This window comes from Myxine glutinosa, chromosome 2, assembly GCF_964187855.1.
Source record: "Myxine glutinosa chromosome 2, kmMyxGlut1.1, whole genome shotgun sequence".
NCBI classification, from domain to species: Eukaryota; Metazoa; Chordata; class Myxini; order Myxiniformes; family Myxinidae; genus Myxine; species Myxine glutinosa.
This window is the reverse complement of record NC_136262.1, coordinates 224729797-224749796: the sequence shown is the minus strand read 5'-3', so window position 1 is coordinate 224749796 and position 20000 is coordinate 224729797. Positions and strand designations below refer to the sequence as shown.

General features: G+C 48.0%; 1 protein-coding gene and 1 long non-coding RNA gene across 7 annotated transcripts in view; one reads left to right on the top strand and one right to left on the bottom strand.

Moving 5' to 3' along the window:
- LOC137420791 (cytosolic purine 5'-nucleotidase) overlaps positions 1-20000 on the bottom strand; it is a 104234-nt gene that overhangs the window by 13411 nt on the left and 70823 nt on the right. For all 6 annotated transcript variants that reach the window (XM_068106163.2, XM_078772321.1, XM_078772323.1 and 3 more), the window contains 2 exons: positions 9267-9333; positions 8968-9138 (listed from right to left, as the gene is read on the bottom strand). In XM_068106163.2, the coding sequence (XP_067962264.1) occupies positions 8968-9138; positions 9267-9333 (238 nt within the window). The remainder of the gene's footprint in view (positions 1-8967; positions 9139-9266; positions 9334-20000) is intronic.
- LOC137420792 (uncharacterized) overlaps positions 8982-20000 on the top strand; it is a 45040-nt gene continuing 34021 nt past the window's right edge. The window contains exons 1-2 of the long non-coding RNA XR_013622484.1: positions 8982-9023; positions 9116-9175. This is a non-coding gene — a long non-coding RNA (uncharacterized LOC137420792). The remainder of the gene's footprint in view (positions 9024-9115; positions 9176-20000) is intronic.

Sequence of the window (20000 nt, the reverse complement as noted above, 5' to 3'; positions counted from 1 at the left end):
GATAGAATGGGGGGGGGGGGAACAAGAGGGGGGGTGGAAGCGGAGGGGGGGGGTTTGGGAGAGGGGTGGTTTGGAGGGAGGGGGGGGAGGGGGCAAATTGTCTGAATAAAAACCTTGTGTGACATTATGTGGACTCGTTGTTCAAAGTACGGAATGCCTGCTTCGTTCACACAAGAGTGGGTCAAACGCTACCGGTAAGTCAACTACCTCTTGTGTGATCGAGGTAACAGTTTCTTCTGTGTGCCAAGCCTCCAAAACACGTCTTCTGTTTCTGTTGGGTGTGGAACCCAAAATATTAACCCTATCCCATAAAGGTGTGTGGCCTTCCTTAAGGCCGTGTTTGGCAATAGCAGATCTGCTTCATTGGCTGTCCAGCTTTGCCCACCCCACTTTGCATATACCCCGCCCACTTTGCATATAAGGGGATGTTGAGATGATTTTATCACTCTTGAGGAAGATTAACGGAGGCGTGTGGCTTCACATGTTGTTAATCGAAACGTTGAGTCATTGTTTGTTCAATTAAAGGTTGGAGATCTTACCATGGAGTCATTTGGATTTACTCCCAACCGCAAATCTTTGTATATATATACATACATATATATATATATATATATATATATATATATATATATATATATATATATATATATATATATATATATATATATATATATATATATATATATATATATATATATATATATATATATATATATATATATATATATATATATATATATATATATATATATATATATATATGTCGAGATCATGCCTTTTATTGTGCCTTATGTAATTGTGGTTTGCATTTAATAATGGTTGCTTTGTGAAAAGGATTAAGCTTACTATGTTCCCTCTTGCTTTTTAACTATGCTATATTTTCCAACTGTGCCAAAAAATGTAGAAAGATAGTGAAACCGCTTGCTCCGTTAGACCCCCTAGTGAAAACGCGTCTGTCTGTCCTTGACCAAAAGCCAACATGGAAGATAAGTTTTGAGAATGTCACGGTGCTCTTTCTCCCTCCCGCATCTTGCCCTTTGCTCATGCCAAAGAAGATAGGTTCTCGGGGGGAGATGTCGAGCCAGTTTTTCCTTTGTCCGTGCTCATTTTTCAGCGCAGATTTTTTGTATAATTCTGTGTATATAAAGAAACTCTGGGTTGCCAATTTTCTAGGAGTGTATGTGGCCATGCTGTTCAATTGTGAATGGTATGACTCTTACACCCTCCACAGCGCTGTGATATTGGTTCATCATTAAATCTTGTTATCTCTTGAACTCAAGGTGTGGAACATGGTTCTATTCTCGTCATATATATATATATATATATATATATATATATATATATATATATATATATATATATATATATATACAGTGGAACCTTGACTTACGAGTTTAATTCGTTCTGTGACCGAGCTCGTAACTCAATTTGCTCGTTTCTCAAATCAAATTTCCCCATTAAAATGCATTGAAATGCTATTAATCCGTTCCAGCCCACCAAAAACCACACCAATTTTTTTTTAAATATACAGTATATATAAAAATATCTCGCGCTTTATATTTCACCTGTATGCAGCATACAAGTTGGCAGGATGGCCTGGACTGGAGGTACGCACACTTGACTCTAAAGTCTAAACTGTCCAGCCTGGGTTTGAATCCCGACCCAGCTATAACCTGTCATGGGTGAATCACAGGCAGGGTGATTCATCAATGTGTGTACCGCTAAACTGGGCGCCCCGTTTGCGTCCCATTAGTTGTTGGATGTTAAGGATCTCACCGTGTTTTCCACAAAGAGAAGGCGAGCTATCGCCGGCACTCTGAACAAGTTGTGGCCTGGCATGCTCTTCTCCTCTGCCGTTATATACGTCCTCCTCAGCATCTTTTTCCAGAAGAGCCCTGTCTCGTCACAGTTGAAGATTTGCTGGGGGATGTATCGTTCGGCTTCTATCAGTTCGGCAAAAGTTATAATAAAATCTTCAGCTGCCTTCACATCCGCCTCACCAAGTCGACAACACGCACACCTCGCTCATGTTTTTCGACGATTGCGTGTTTTATATCCAAGCACATCATCCTCTTCTTCTTCTCAGTACTGCCCTTGGCACTCAATTTCTTAGGACCCGTGGTTAAAACTAAGAAATTTTCCAAAATAACCAAAATGCGAAAACAAAACAGCAGCGATATACGGCAGAAATGCTTGCACGGCAAGATAACCACGTGACCGGAACCCACCTGGTGGGGGGTGGCGTAAGCTCCAAAATAACCAAAATGCGAAAACAAAACAGCAGCGATATACGGCAGAGATACTTGCACGGCAAGATAACCACGTGACCGGAACCCACCTGGTGGGGGGTGGCGTAAGCTCCAAAATAACCAAAATGCGAAAACAAAACAGCAGCGATATACGGCAGAGATACTTGCACGGCAAGATAACCACGTGACCGGAACCCACCTGGTGGCGGGTGGCGTAAGCTCGTAACTCGGATCTCGGCTCGCATCTCAAAGCAATAAACCGCCCGAGCGACGGCTCGTATCTCGGAAAACTCGTAAGTTGGTGCACTCGTAAGTCAAGGTTCCACTGTGTATATATATATATATATATATATATATATATATATATATATATATATATATATATATATATATATATATATATATATATATATATATATATAAGTTGCGGATTTGGGAAATCCTGCACTTTGGTAATTGGTTGTAAATATCACACCCTCTGTAAATAATGTAATAATTCTTGGTAAATACCTCCATTTGTGTAAAGGTCAAGGGTCGTCCCCTAGTTAGTCCACCGCACCACGTAGGGCACCATAGGATTCCTCAATAGTTATTTCATTATTATGTGTTCCAGTATAAGGCCATGTTCCCACTAGTCGATCTTACGTTGCACCATATCAAATAAGATAGATCCCCTTTTCAATTGCCCCAAAACTTCATTGCCAGCAGCGTTCACCTACATTGCCAGCAGCATTCGCCTCCATTGAACACGAGGTCATCTCGGAGAAGAAGGGGGGAGGAGCTACATTACGGGTGTGGCCCGCACCTCGTCATCAAAGGTGGAATCAGCCAGCCCTTGCCGACCAACCAAGGCTCAGTGGGTGTGGCTTGAGAGGGCGTGGTGAGAAACATCAAGTAGGTTCGTGAAGGTTCCAAGGTGTGGCCATATATAACCCGTTGCAAGAAGCCCCCACAGAGTTTTTGAGGGAGGTGCGCTGGACCAAAGAGAGTTCTGTGGCGGGAGGCGCGTGAACAAGTTCTGCGAGTGCTGTGAGTGTTGCGCAAGTCACGAGAGCTTCGGAGGACGTACGAGGCCTGAGAGAGGCGCTGCTTCAACCAGCCCCGCTTCATCCAGCCGCGAGAAGCCCTGACGCGCTGCTGCGAGCAAACCTGTGCGTGAACCAGTGCGGGGGAGTCGGCGGCCGCTCACCTCCAGCCTGCCGCCCTGCACGGACTCTTCTTCTCCCTCCAGCCAATCCTACCTTCAATTCCCCATTCGTGTACATGAGTTTGTCTTGTTTGTCTTGTCCCTGGGGTTTAAGTAAGCTTGTTTTAAGAATTGCACTGTGTATGTTCTTCTTCTTCGTCCTGTAAATTACCTTTGTTTCTTCCTTGGTTTTGGGTTTTGTGTAAATAATTAATAAACCCCTGTTATTTCTTACCCGTTTGGTTTCTTTCTCGTCCGATCGCTTTAGTGATTTCCCCATTGAGTTCCTGTGGTGCGATTTCGGCCAACGCTCATAATCGGGTTAGTAATTGTTAATGGCTCGAACTTCGGGTTGCTAAAACCGCTCGGCAACTAGTCCATCTAAAACCGTGGTTCGAGCAGAAGTTATTCCCTCGTTCCCGGCTGGCGGTGGTAATTAGGTAAGTAGCGAACCCCTAGGCCTAACAAACCCTACCTACCGTCGGTCCGGGAAGGACGTTGTAACTTCGAGGACTCACGTCGGTCAGTGACAGACAAGGGGATCAACCCCCCTTGGTAAGGGGAAAAGGCCGACGTTGAGATCCGTAACAATTGGTGTCGGGGAGTGGGATTTGGACCCGAAGTGCGCTTAACGCACTCGAAATTACGAGCGGCCGAATTTTTTTTATTTAACATCCAAATTAAAATCGTGCCATGGATAATCAAGGCGACCGGATGCCGGTAGGGGAGCTAGAAGAGGGTTTGGAGGTAACCCAGGACCACAGGGAGGAATTGAGAGAATTGTTGGAGGAGAGCAATGAGGATGTGGTAGCGGAGATTTCAGGCACACGAAATGGCGGCCTCCCGTACGTGACGGCGATAGCCGGACCCGCAGTGCCAATGGACTGGGGCCTTTTTATGATGCATTTCAGTGCAACTATGAAGGGTGACAGTAAGGGATTGGATGCAATGATGGCTACCCGGGGGATAGACATGAAAAAAATGAGTCACGAAGCAAGGTACAACCTGGAGGGATTTGTGGAGCAAATAAACGCCACGATGAAAAGAATACGGGAAGACATTGACCGCAGATCGGGCGAAAAGGTCCCAAGGGTACGCAATGAGGTAACGTGGGTTGAGAAGCGCGGGTTGAGCGAGGCGGAGCAGGGCGCGGTTCAAATGACGGGCATAGAGATCGCGACCCGGGGTATGGGAAAGCCGGCGACCGCTGAGGTTGAGAAAATTTTATTAGAGCCAGCGGCCGTCGAGGGAAAAGACAAAGAAATTAAAGGAAAAGAATTGGAATTGAAAAGTCCGAATCATTCGAAGCAGTAGTGGAAATTGGGCTTGTAGAGACCGCAGATGTAGAAAAGCACTCGCGGCAGGGAGAAATGGAGACTGTACAAAGTCCATGCTCACATCACGATGCTGTGCTTAATAACCCCAATAAAGATTTGCAGGTGGTGTTGGAGCGAGGAGGAAGAAGAATCCCCCAGGTGAGTCGGCCTGTATATTGTGCAGGGAGATTTTGTAGAAGGATGTTTGGCGAAAAAAGAATTTTCGCGCGCTTGGGATCGAGAAAGCACCCGGGTGTTGGTGGAGGGTCCCCTGTGAGTTGTGTGAGTGGAAATGGCGTGCTTGTGAGGAAAAAGTGTGCGTCGGAGAGTGAGTGTGACAGAGTATGGGAGTGATACCGGGTGCGGAAGCGAATGCACGTCAGAGGGAATGTGCGAAACCGAGGGTACGGATTGTGACACGGAGAGTGAGTTGGTGGTGGTGCGGGTGCGAGAGGGCACATCGGAGCGCGAGTGTGAAACCGAGTGCGAGCGAGAATGCACGTTGGAGTATACGGAGTGTGACACGGAGAGTGAGTTGGTGGTGGCGCGGGTGCGGGAGGGCACATCGGAGCGCGTGATGGTGAGTGTTACAGAGGATGTAACCAGAGAGTGTGCGCAAGAGTTGGCACGAGAGTGTGCGGTGATGATTGGGTGTGTGGAAGAGTGCACGCCCGTGGTGGTTACGGAGTACGTAACGGGGGAGAGTGCACGCGAGAAGTGTGCGGACAGCGAGTGGTGTGTAACAGAGGAGTTCATGATAACAGAGTGTGCTGTCGGAAGTGAGAATGAATGCGACACAAAGAGTGAGAGCGATACGGAGTGTACGTGCGAGGGTGAGAGTGACCCGGAGAGTAAGGTGGTGGTGGAGCGTGTACGAGAATGTACACCTGAGTTGGTGGTGAAGCACGGCCTTCGAGTCTGGCCAGCGGTTGTACCAATTTTGTAGAATCCCATTCTACGTTACGAACGGAGTGGCATGCTTTCAACGGGCAATAGATGATATCCTTTCAAAGGAGCAATTGAAAGATGTATTCGTGTACGTTGATAATGTGACTGTGTGTGGATGGAACCAGAAGGACCATCCATGATGCTAATCTGCGGCGCTTCTTGGAAGTGGCTCGTAAATACCGGTTGACCTTCAACGAAGCCAAGTGTAGCTATTCTGTAAGAACTATAGATCTTTTGGGCTACACGGTGTCCGGTGGGGAGATACGGCCCGATTCGGCGCGCCTTCAACCCCTACTCGATCTAGCCACTCCCGTCGATCGGGCGACTTTAAAGCGAGCAATGGGACTGTTTGCACATTACTCACCGTGGGTCCCAAGGTTCTCAGAGAAGATACGGCCTCTCGTCGCGTGCAAAACATTTGCGTTGACCTTGGCCGCTCAAATGTCCTTTCAACAACTGCAGGATGACATAGCTATTGTGACCTCCATCGACGAGACGGTCCCTTTCGTGGTGGAGACGGATACGTCAGATTGCACAATCGCGGCCACACTGAATCAGGGGGGGGGGGGGGGGGTGGCTTTCTTCTCACGAACCTTACCCGATAGTGAGAGGCGCCATTCCTCGATTGAAAAGGAGGCGTACGCTATAGTGGAGTCGGTCCGTAGATAGCGACACTTCCTCTTTGGGAAGAATTTTCAACGAATCACGGATCAGCAATCAGTCGCTTTCATGTATGACAGGAAACACTCCAAAACCTCGGGTGCGACTGACTAGGAGCTTGCAGCGAGGCGCTCGGTGAGGCCTGACGGCGCGCGAACAGGCACGCATCGAGGCTTGTTTCCCGCCGACATCGAAGCCGCGGCAGGCTTGTGCGCTTGGAGCCGACGATTCCTTGACTGCAGACTACAGACAGTTAAGACGCACCACATTTCACAAATACATGCCAGAACGTTTTATTTTCCTTAATTCATTTTCCTTTGTCTCGTATCCGAAATGTGAGTGGGGACGTCCCGATTAGGACATTTTATTACCGGCGCGTATTTTCCTGTCCCACGATTCCTTGTAAATAAATCCTTGTATTATTTTCTGTATATACTTGAACGCAGTTTTCCATGTAAGAACCAACTTTAGAGGCCATTTTTCCCCGCAGAGCAGGGGTTGGCCTTTTTTCGGGCACCTTGGTCCCATTTTTGAAGCAATGTTTTACAGCCGGATGCTCTTCCTGCCGCCAACCCTGTTTGTCACCTTTGTGCACACATAGAGAATCACCAGTGAACTGGTACTCAATTTGCCAATCTCGGAAGGATGACAGGCTGAGTCAACCACCCTGGTGTTGAATTCAGCAATCGACAGGGATTCGAACCCAGGATCCTGGGATCCCAAGCCAGCACCCTAACCGCTAAGCCAACACCAGGCTAGCGGATGGCGAGTACGCCATCCGTGTGATTTATTTAATTTGCAGGTAAGACTGCAGGTAAGAGGGTGAGCAGGTAAGACCCGATTTGCAGGTAAGACCTGAGAACAGGTAAGACTGCAGGAGTCTTGCGACGCCCCTCCACCCCGCGCAAAAATTTGTATAGCTTTCTGTCTTCGAGTCCGCCATTGAGTTTTCGCCTCGAGAGCTAAGGCCTTCACGATCGGCTTCCATGACCGCCTGATTTTCATCAAAGGCGGCCACACGACAGCATAATTGAACGTTACAATGGGGTTATTTGGAGGGCGGAAACTATGGCTTTGCGAACCCACGGGATGACTTCGAACATGTGGGAGCGTATGTTGCCGGAAGCATTACACACCATCAGGTCTCTCCTATGTACCACGGCTAACGCCACTGCTCACGAGCGACTGTTCAAGTACCAACGTCGCAGCTCCAGCGGGCAGCCTCTACCCTTGTGCCTAGCTGAGCCGGGTCCGGCTTTCCTGAAGCGAGCGATCCGTCAGAGCAAATACGAACCACTCGTGGACCGGGTAGAAATATTGGAAGCAAATCCGGAATACGCGCATGTCCGTTTGGCCGATGGTAGAGAGATAACTGTGTCGGTCCGGCATCTTGTGCCTTGTGAAGAGGGTAACAGGCAGCCTGTCATGACCGAGGCTGACGCGACTACCCCCGCCCAGTTGGATTTTTTCCCCAGACGATGCTGAGACCGGTGCCGCCGCTTCAGACCCCGGGAGCTTGTCACCCGTGTCGCCTGCACCAGGAAGCATTCCGAGCCCTTTGAGTAAATCGCCGATACCTAGCGTTGGGGGCCCGGGCGTTGACGGAGTTTATCGCTCTCAAATTGGTCGGCTATGTCAGCCACTGACTCGTTTTGGATGGTAGATTATGCGTTCTGATTTATTCCTTTACACCTGCTGCTTTACACCTGTCGCACTTGCTTACACCTGTTAGTCGTATTCTTAAGGGAGGGTGATTGTGGTGAAAATGAAGAAGAAGAGCCATTGTAGGCGTGGGGCATATTGGATGCCTATTTATGGGCGAGCGCTCGGTGAGCGAGGGGGTCAGTATCTTGTCTGCTGAATGAGTTATGCAGAGATGAGCGCTGGATCTTCTTGGTAAGAAGTGACTGGGATCGATGACTCATGTTTAGAAGACTTGACTTTGCTTTACTAATAACGGATTTTTGGGAAAGTAATTAAGTGTTACATTTAATTATTATTATTGTGTTTACAGTATACAGTAGGGATTAATATTGCTTATAAAGTCACCTTCTGTCTCCTGCCGTATGTTGGTTTCACACGTAAAACAACACCAAGGCTACATTAGTGTTTTTATTTATTTATTTGCAGCGACATCCTCGAGGTTACCGGTGCCCTCACTGTGGTTCCGCGAAGTTGACATGTAACAAGATAAATACACTTTTAAAAATTGCCAACTACTATGGCTCTAAAGCCTACATTACATTGTCTAGTTGTTGTTATCAAACTCCTCTTCCAATTTTGACCAAATCTGGCTGGTCTTCTCTGGAGCTACTAGAGGTTATCCAAATAAGGTTAGCATTTTGTCCGTTGGTACTCAAAGGCCACCGAGGTGATGGTTCATGACAAAGGTAAAAAAAATTACCAAAAATTACAAAAGTAGAAAAAACTAAAAAGCATACATCTGTAGAAATAGAGCGATTTTCAAAATATGAAAGTCTCATAATTCCAGCAAGGCACAAGGATTTACAAAATACTACATTAAAAAATGGGAAAAAATGGCATATGGTATTTGCAAGTCATCTCAAGGTTGCAAGGTTTTTTGCATGTTCAAAGGCTAAAACCTTACCACTCTTTTCTGTCCAGACGCGCAGCTCCAGTGCAAGTTCTGGCACCACTAGAAAGGTTCGCCAGCCCTGACGCTTCTTCGATTTGAGAATGTCACCGAAGATGTGGTCACCAATGTACAAAATGTCTTTGCCTTTCACCTTCAGCAGGTCACACAGCATATCCGAGGTGCCTGTGAGCCAGGAGGGAAGTAAGGTGAAATGATCAAGGTAAGGTGAACCCAAAGTCATGTTTGCACATATATAAATATATTTTTTCTTTTTGCAATGATGTTGGTGCACTCGCATTGTGGACATTCACCTCCAGAGTACACGGTCCCATGCTGCAGAGGACCTGTATATGTTCCTATTTTCAAGTGACCAGTTTCCTTTAATGGGGAATAAAAGTGTTATTATTTTGATTTTTAAAGCACATTCACATTACATCATTATACACTCGATTTAATTTTTAATGAGTACAAACTACTTCAAAAACTTGAGAAACAAATGATAAAAAACAAAAATGCATGCAAGTCCTCATTGAGGACAGAGCCCCCAACCACATCTTAACAAGAATGACCACAGTGTGGTCACAAACTGCGACAAAATCCCCTAATGGGCCAATTGGGAAACGCACATTTAACGCGCTATTAAAAAATTACCTCGACACCTCTTATCCATGTCTCCTTCCCCACGGTTATATCAGAATGAGCTGATTTGTCAAATGGTCACAAAATTGCTTAACCCCAATATGCAGCAGTTCAAAAATTATGCAACACTTATTTTTTGTAATTTGCGTAATGTAACTCTTGCTTACACAACGCAATGCTCGATTATGATGTGGTCTGACGTACCGTGCGTTCTGAAGAGCTTGATTAAACCTTACTATTATTCAACATATTGTTATGAATTTTGGGGTAGGGTAATATATAGATTCAGTTAGATCTGCATAGGTAGGTGCTCCGACTGTCGTGATAGGGAATCTCGATGTAATAAGTTTTGTAGCCCGAATGTCAGATTAAGCTTGTGTCTTTGTCCCCATCACAAGGGGGCGGGGCTTGTTAACTATATTAGGGCATAAGGGTAAAATTCCCTTGTACGTCGTTCCCTCTGTGATCATTCCTTTGTCCCATATGGCAATGCAAATAGACACTAGTTAGGAATCCCACAATTAAAAGCACCACACAGAGCAAATAATAATAATAAAACCTAACCGGAACCCAGATGACGCACTTGGGCTGACAACCCCGACTTGGCAGACACACATTGAACAGGCAGGACGAAGGCCGCCAATTGGCAAAGTAGGGAAGGACTGGTGATTGGCCAGGGGAGGGGCAAGACGCTTCCCTGGGATTGGTGGAAGGAAGGGAGCAAGAAGCGACAGACTGATTGGCCACCGACCGATGGCATGAGGGAAAGAGCAAGAAGCGCTCGGCCAATGGGAAGGGACGGACGCGATAAGAACATTCAAGAGGTCGAGAAGCAAGGCACTGATTGGGAGAGAAAGAGCTGATGTCACGAGACGGCCGGTAAAATGACTCGCTGGCCAGCATTTTGCTCTCTCACTTTGCCCTCTCGTTTTGGACTGCCTCTTGCGCTGGACCTTCTGCTTGCCCTTAACTTCCCTTGCGTTCCTCGAAATTCCCTTGCCTTTTTCTTGTCCTCTGATCTCATCGCTCTTGCCCTTTCCGTTCTGGACGCCAAGCGAGCGATTCTGCGTGGACGGAGCCAGGCACGGCCGGAGGAGTGAACTGCACGCGACCCGTTCGAGTCGCGCGGAAGGCCTGTGGCACGCCAGCAGACGAGGCCGGAGCGAGCAAGTGGCTCGCTGGGGCCTAGTGAAGTGCGAACGAGTGGACGGCGGCCTTTCTTCTCGCCAACATCGGTGCCGCGTCGGGCTTGCACGCTTAGGGCCTGGACAACTGCAGACGAGAACACTCCAGCGAGTAGAGCTAAGCCAGCACAAACACACACCCGGCGCGTTTCTTTTCATATATATTCCCTCATCCATGAGCAAGTCTGGTGTGTGGGATCCCAACTTAGGTTTTACTTTTTATCGGCACGTTCCATTGTTTCGGGTTCCGTTTAATAAATATTATTTTTTGGTACATTCTAATTCCGTCTTCGTTTGAGTTTAATTTCCGCAGGATTGAAGACTGCTCGGGACTGACAGGTAAGCGCTCCCGCGTCTTCTTCCTCTCCCTTCCTCCCGCGCATATATAGTGGAATCCGCATTTGATCGTCGCCTCAAATTAACGCTCGAATTGCCATTCGTGATTTCCCGGTCTTAACCGAGGGGAATCACGCGACAATATTGTTATGTTTATTGGGGGTAGGTAAAAGGATCTCATAGGAAAGGTAGGATTGTATAATTGTAGCACGGACCGTGGACGCGTAGGCGTAGGAGAAATCTCGATGTACTTCAGTAGGGAAACTGTAGCTTAAGATTGTTTATGTGTCTTCACATGAGGGGTGAGGCAGTGCTAATTAGTGTAGGTATTAAGGCTAATTTTTCCCATTCCATGATTTCCCCTCTGCAATTTTCCCTTTACGTTTTGCTGACAAGGCCGGCCATGAAATCTCTTTAAACAACAACAACCACTGACAGAACCCAAGCAGAGCAGAGTAGATCGGACTAAGCCCCGCCCAAAGGACCTAATAAGGAAAAAGGCCACACCCCTGGAGTCGTGTAATGGGAAGGTGGAGAAAGAGCCGGCAGGCCATGCCCCTGAAAGTCATGATTGGCTGAGCGGAGCATGCGGTGAGTTGGAAAGAGCTTTGCCATTGGTCGGTGGGAGGGATATAGAAGCTTCGAGAGGGAAGAAGAAGGGTGCGTCTCTCTTGGAGGAGAGCGTTTTCCTGCGACAATCGTTAAGGACCTTTGATTATTGTTGGCGCAAGGGAGCTGGAGGTTTCCCTCCCGAACAGTGGTGAACACCGAGAGGGCCGGCTTGGCTGCTCGCTTCATGGCTTGGTGCGCTCGCGTCGTTGGCCGGCGTCCTATTGGGCGCTCAGGCACGGGAAGCGTTGGACTTGGCCACCACAGCCGACCTCACCAAACAATCTCGTTGGACAAGCCCTGTGTGATCGTGAAGCCTGGTGTTGGCTTAGCGGTTAGGGTGCCGGCTTGGGATCCCAGGATCCTGGGTTCGAATCCCGGTCGATCGCTGAATTAACGTCAGGGGGGTTGACTCAGCCTGTCATCCTTCGGAGGTCGGCAAATTGAGTACCAGTTAACTGGTAATTCCCTGTGTGTCGCAAGAGGTGACTAACAGGTTTGGCGGCAGGAAGGGAATCCGGCCATAAAACATTGCTTCAAAAGGGGACCATGGTGCCTGAAAAAGGCCAACTCCTGCTCTGTGGGGGAAAATGGCCTCTAAAGGTGGTTCTACTCCCCTGTGTGATCATATTTGAGACTGTATGGAGGGTCGCTCAAAGTAGGATTTTTTTTTTACCTCAACATTTATTTTGTCATTGCTTTATTTTCATTAAAGCATTATTGTTGCATTTATTGTGGTGTTTGCATGTTTTGTGGGTTCGGCAATAAACAGGTGCAGGTAAAAGCTTTGCATTCCTTCATCCCGTGCGCGTCATAACCGCCAAGCATTTGGGAGTTCGCCTCGGGAGTAAAAAAAAAACGTTCAGTCATTCGTCATCCAGTGGTCTTAATCGCTGGTGACGTGACAATATGATTAGATTTTTTGGGGTCCCTCATAGTGAATAACACTCGACACCAAAAAAAGCAATGGAAATCTGACACAACAAACTCAGGCAGTGTATAATCAGCACAGGCCTAATGTGTTAGGCCCACCAGAAAACCAAGATGGCGGCCATATCATTTCGTCTCGGTGCTATGGTGGGTGGAGTCAAGCGATGGATGTGGGTGCAGTCCGGCAGCTGTTCGACCAATGGGTGCACATTTCAAAACAATACCAATGACAACAGCAACGCGAAGCTCTTGTGGACAGACCTGTGACATGTCGCAGCTAAAAATGGGACTCGTATATTATACGTTATCACACACATACACATCTCGTTTTTTCATTTCTGTTCCTCACAATTCTGTCTCTCTCTTATTCACACAGGCACACGTATACACATATACATATATACATATATATACAGTACATATATATACATATATACATATATATACATATATACATATATATACACATACATATATATACACATACATATATATATACATATACATACATACATATACATATACATATATATATACATATATACATATATACAGACTTGGCATTTAATATGGAATATTTTTTTTTTCTTGACTTGGGTTTACTTTCTTAACTCAGTATATCAATCTGGTGAGTTTCTTTTACACTTTGGTGATTTATTTGTTAAAAGAACCATGTCACTGATTGTCTGTCGCAGCAAGAAGTCAACAACAAGATTATATCACAGGTGGAATGGCAAAATGTACGGACAGGTGCATTTGATGATTGGCTTCACAGTCGGGTATACAAGGGTTGTTGCGTTCTGTATTAGTGGAAAACAACTGCTGCACGTCTCCAAACGTTATTGCCGCTTCCTCTGGCGATGGTCCGTCAACTCGACAATGCTGTTTGTCATGGAGTGGTGGCTTTACGAAATTACGGCATGAAACAGCGTGCTATTGCTCGGCAGTATGGCATCACTCAAGGTCAGGTGTCAAAGATCCTGAAACGAAATGCTCAGAGGGGTGTCCCTACTCCAATACCGAGGCCAGGACGTCCCCGCAGAACCACAAGGAGGGATGATCGCCAGCTGCACCGGTCAGTCCGCAATGGCCGGACCAAGTCAGCTAATCGGCTTAGGGCTGAGTGGCAGCAACTGACAAATGTGCCTGTATCCAGAAGGCTAGTCAACCAACGACTGGTTCAAGCAGGCTATCGTGCCAGGCGTCCCCTGAGAAAGCCACGCCTGACCAGACAACACCGCCAGCGCCGATTGCAGTGGGCCAGAGAGCACCGTCAATGGCAGCCAGGACACTGGTATCACGTGATCTTCAGTGACGAGTCTAGATTTCTGGTCTATCGTCAAGATGGCCGCGTCCGAGTGCACAGACAAGTGCATGAAGCCTACAACAAAGATTGTATAGTGCCAAGAGTCCAAGCTGGAGGTGGTGGGGTGACCGTTTGGGCTGCTTTTCATGCAGGGGGCAAAACTGACCTGGTTGTTCTGAATGGAAACCTGAACCAGTTCAAGTACAGGGCCATTCTGGAAGAAACATTGCTTCCATTTGCACGTGCAGCCTTTCGAGGAAACTTTGTCTTCCAAGATGACAATGCACGGCCTCATTGTGCTGGCATGATCCAACACTTTCTTGCTGACCGTGGTGTAGAGCATATGGAGTGGCCTGCCATGTCCCCGGATATGAATCCGATAGAGAACTTGTGGGCAGAATTAACGCATCAAATCGACCACTTGGACTAGCAGCCGACCTCTGTGCGTGAATTGCAGCAGGCTATTGTCACTGCATGGCAAGCGATTCCTGTCAAAACCTTGGCAAATCTCGTGAACAGCATGCCTCAATGTGTATGTGCTCTCCTGAATGCTCGTGGGGGTTACACGAAGTACTGAACTGTAATTTTACTGTCCGTAATCCCAGTCGTAATTTAACTTTTGTTTTGTTAAAAAAAAATTTGGCTAATGTGCAAAATAAAGAGATACTTCTGGAAAACGCACAGAAGTTTAACACAGTACTGTCCATGAATTGAGTTCGATATCAGTTTACATCACTTTCAAGGATCAATTTATTTGTTTCGAAATGTCAAATGTGGTTTTTGTTTCTTTTAAAGGTCACATTAACAAAATCTAGAATAATTTCAACATAATTCCAATGAACTTTTGGTTCTAAGACATCTTGAAAAGTAAGTTCACCTCCTCAAAAAAAATATTCCATATTAAATGCCAAGTCTGTATATACATATATACATATATACATATATATATATATATATATACATATATACATATATACATATATATACATATACATATATATACATATATATATATACATATATATATATATACATATATATATATACATATATATTGTTACAGACGCGGTGGTGGATGTTAGTTACCGAGCGGTTTGGTATGACCACGTCTGCACAAGTTACCCGATTATACCCGAACGTTGACTAATCGCGCTACGCTAGATCAAGGAAGGAAAAGACACACGGCTGGGATTAAAATGACACGACACCAGGGATACGGTTCTCAAGACCTCCGGAGGAGATTATATTAAGGCGGAAGGTTAGATTACAACTACCAGAGGGACAGCATAGTAAGGTGGGCACTTAAACACAATCTTATATTAACCCCAACAGACGACAGATAAACGGGACAAGGCTGACTCACACGGGGATTGATGGCAAGGAAAGGCAGGCAGTCGATGGCTAGCACAAGGTGCACCTTGTGCTCAGGGACAGGATAGCGCGGCCCAAAAGATGCAGGAGGTCTCTCAGCGCTCGGAGGTGGCTCTCTTGTCTTCTCAAGGCTCAAGCTCGGGGCGCATCTGACCTCACATCCGGTAAGTCGCTGCGTATATCCGGCGGGGAGTGACACGCCCTCGGCTCGTTAGCTCCGCCCCAGATGGAATCGGCTCATTGCTTCTCATTGGGTGCATGCGGGGGGGTTACCGGCTCCGCCCTTGACGAGGGGCTGACAGGGAGCCCCTTCGTGGTAACCCCGTGGAGCGCATGGTCATGGCGGCTAACCGAGCTGGTGGGAGGACGCACACTCCCCCCGCGCGCCGTGGTTGTAGTTGTTGTTGTAGCTGTAGTTGTTGTTGTTGTTGTAGCTTGGGGAAGAAGATGGAAGGAGGTATGGGAAGGTCCTAAACTCACTACTGGTGCCATATAATCACATTCTGGTGCAACGAAGAGTCAGAATTAATGGAAAGGAGTCCTTAACTGACATAGACTAAGAATAACTAGCAAGATGTCCGAAAGTTGTCTACGTGAGATGCGGTGGACCTGGGCACGACATTTAATGGGGGAAAAAGGGGAAGGTCGGTTCTACAGAGTGTTGTTTACAGACAATGGGACTAGGGAATGGGGGATTGGGGATAGTTGGGGAGTATTGGGGAAATAGGGGAATATTTACAAGCGGATATGGAGGCCAAATTCCATATTCGCAACATTGCACCCCTCTCTACCCTCGGGGCGTCCCGACCCGATAAATTTTTACCTACTTTAGTGTGGCACGCAATGTAGTTCCCTCTACTATTAACTCTACCCTGAGTGCGACAGTTTTACAGATATTCACAAATGAGTAAATATGTCCCCCTGCGACGTTGCACCCTTCTCCTCACAGAAACACACCCACAGGATAACCGAATCCGGAAAGAATCCTCAAACTAAACATACAGCCGGTAGGGAGCATTATTTACACAAGACTACGCTGATATTTACACTACGATCCAGGACCTGTTTTTGGAGGGACACATGCAGATGTTATGCATAGAGAGAGCACGCATGCCAGCATCGATACACCAACCCACGAGTGCTCTGTGGCCTACGGCCTTTAATAATGTGCAGAGCACCCCTTCCAAGCATCAAGCACCACCCCATCACACAGTGAGCACCATCCGGTGCACCAATAAAGTGTTTATGAATCATTGTGTGGTGTCGCAGCCGGCCGATGTTCTGCCGCTGGTCTTGCCTTCGTGTGGTGCACTTGGCCTTCTTACTTCTTTCAAAAATAAAGAAAGGCGCCAACCGCGTCCATTTCTTTATTGTGGCCGTCAGGGGGCCAACTATTAGTGGTTCACCTGTATGGCATAGGTGCCACGTTGACCCATAGGTCCTTCCACGGGTGGTGCTTGGCCGCAAAAGAGCTGCGGTCCATGGTGGGTGGCCACAAACATTGCGGTCCATATGGTGTATCGATCCAGGCAGCAAACAGCGAAAGTGCAGGCCCACAACTGCGTAGCCAGCACCTCTCTCTCCTCCCTCTCTACCCCAAAGCCAGATCCTCGGAGGTGGGAGACAAAAGAAGCAGACAAGTGAGTAAGGTGGTAAGGGCGCAAAAGTGCACGCAATGTAAGGTAATGCACACTGGGGGCACATGGGAACCAGGTGAGACAGGTACGTTCCTACCGTACGCCCCCCCCCCCCCCCCCCACCAGGTAACCTACATGGCCCCTCCCTTACCCCTTACTGTATCCACAAAACACAACACTACCCATAAACATCTACTTTACAAATCAACAAACATCCCTACTGTCTTCCCCGTTCCTCCCATAAACCAAATTCGTCTTCTCTCCCTCCTAACCAATCAAATTTGCTATTTCCAACTTTCCTCAAAATTTGCCATCTCCAACTCAACATCATAATTTGCCATCACCAATTCATCATCAGTCCCTCCTAAGGAGGGAGAGATGGAATCACCCCAATGTCTCATCCACGTCGTGATGCGTCTCACAAATCCTCACAGCAATTCTCATTTCCTGCTCACAGAACAAAGAAAACACAGGTGTGGAGTCATCATCATCACCACAGGCAAGTGGCTGCGCATGGTGCGACAGGTTCATCAATCCTAACTATTTCCTAAATGACTTTAACAACTTTACACTACCCGGGGTCTTTCTCCGGCCAAACCATTGGCCCTCTTACACTATGGGTTCTAAAAACCAATTCCCATTGGCCAGACTGTGGTGCTTTTCAATTTGGGGTCTCACTCCCCCGATTCATCTCCCGGTGCCCTCGCACAATTTCTGGGCTGTGGCGTGTACCTCTCCCAGTGGGTCTACCCACCTGCACACCTCCACCACTGCAGTTGCCTCCGAGCTTACCTGCTCCTTACTCTAACCTAACTACCTGGGGAAGGCCCTCTGGCACTCTCCCCACTCGGTGCCCTCTCTGGCACTGGGCTGCCCGATCCACACCCGGGATCCTCAGGCACCCACTCACAACTACCGGCTCCCAGAGCCCACCTGCGGCCTCACCTGGCCGACATCCTCACAGTGGTGGAGTGCCCAACCAACTACACACACTAACAGGCTACACGCCCAGCCATTTCCACAACACTAATGCACCCATTCACAACACCATTCTGCAACCGCACCACAGATGCCAATATCCAACCACAATTTACCTGTACCCTCTACCTAACACTTACACTACCCGCCCCGGGTATCCGTGATGGGGGTCCACTCTTCCCCCATCCACACCTTCGCACCATGCACACCACTCCGTACCACTTACTCCACTCTCTCCACACACCTGTACCTGCACACCTGTGCTCTCACACCTGGTGCCACCTGCACCCTTCTCTCCCCAAGCGCATTCGCGCTGATCCACAACACTCACTACTCACACACTGCTCCACACACCTGTCCAGTTGCACACCTGTGCAATCACACCTGTTCAATTCTCACACACACGGCATCATCTCAGCTAACTACTCCCCTCTGAAACTTGCGCTTCCCAGTCGTCCCTTTAAACTATTGCGCTCCCTCGTCATTATCATCCACACTAATCTACCTGCGTCCCCACTACAGGTATCAGTCACTAACTAACCTTAACGTCACCTAATGTCATCTTCTAGGGCCCTATCAATATAACCTAACCCACCCGGGCTAGTTTTCACTGCCATACACCCCATAAACTATTGCGCATTTGCCCCCCCATGGGAAGGGTGGCAGGGATGCCACCCTTACCCACTGGGCTCATCGCTCACTACCAATTTTGCACATCAAATTTCAATAAATCAAAAATTTTGCCAATCACTGCCCATCATCTGTCAATCACTACTGCCAATCCCTTGCCAATCATCAAATTTTGTTTTTCTCTAATTTTGGGTCCAAAACACTAACCTCATCACCCAGTCTACTCACTAATACCTCTCGGTGCGCCAATCCCTGTCCAAAGCCCGGCTTCGTAAAGCCAAGCCATGAATGCGGGTTGTTCTGTGCCAGCGGCTGGATACGTCCGGCACTCGGTACAGGGACGGGGGCTTACCCGGGCCGAGATCCCACGCACCACCTCGGCGTGGAGCCATCCCATGTCCCGATCTCGACCTGCCGGACTGCCTCAACAAAAAGTGGTCGCCATGACGACCCTTTCTATCGGGCTGCCCGCTCCGCCTAGTGGAGCACGGACGCGGCCGTTCAAAGCGAGGCCCAGCACGCACCGAGGGCCCGATTCGGCTATAAGTCGTTCTAAACTCTACCCCGTCTAACGTCGATGCTTCACCTGGACGCTTACACCCCGCAGCCCGTTCCTTGCTCACACATCCAGCCGTGCCCATGCTCCTCGTACCTTTCCTTACACACCTCGGTACACTCATTCCACTCACAGCCTTGGTCACACACCTGACCACCGAACACTTTGGCACACATTCGTTGCTCGCACACCTCACCAATACACCGCTTCGCGCCCCCTCCTCTGTCACCTCCTCTGTGACAATCACAGGTGTGCTCTCATTCGCACACCCAACCACGTGCCTCACCACCAACTCCAGCGTGCATTCCCACTCACGCTCTACCATTCCAGGTGTGCATCCTTCCATCCCAGGTGTACATCCTCGCTCACCTGTCACAACCAACTCACTCTCCTTGTCACTCTCACTACTCTCACCTCCATTCTTGACAGCGCACTCACCCTTACTCTTGACAGCGCACTCTTTCCTCATGCACCTGTCCGTCACACACCTTTCTCGCGCACACTCTCCCGTTACACCCTCTGTAACACTCACCACAGGTGGACACTCTTCCTTACTTCTGACAGCGCACTCTTTCCTCATGCACCTGTCCGTCACACACCTTTCTCGCGCACACTCTCCCGTCACACCCTCCGTAACACTCACCACACCACGCTTCCATGTGCTCCCTCGCACACGTGCTACGACCGACTCACTTTCGCCAGCACCCTCACTCCTTGGCACACACTTTTTCCTCACACACCCCAGAGTCGGACTTTCTTGCACACCTCCTTTTTCGCACACCAGACCTGTCGCACACCTCACCAACGGCCTCTCACGAACACCCGGGTCTATCTCGACCCCCAAGCTTCTTAAATCCCCTGGCGCATCA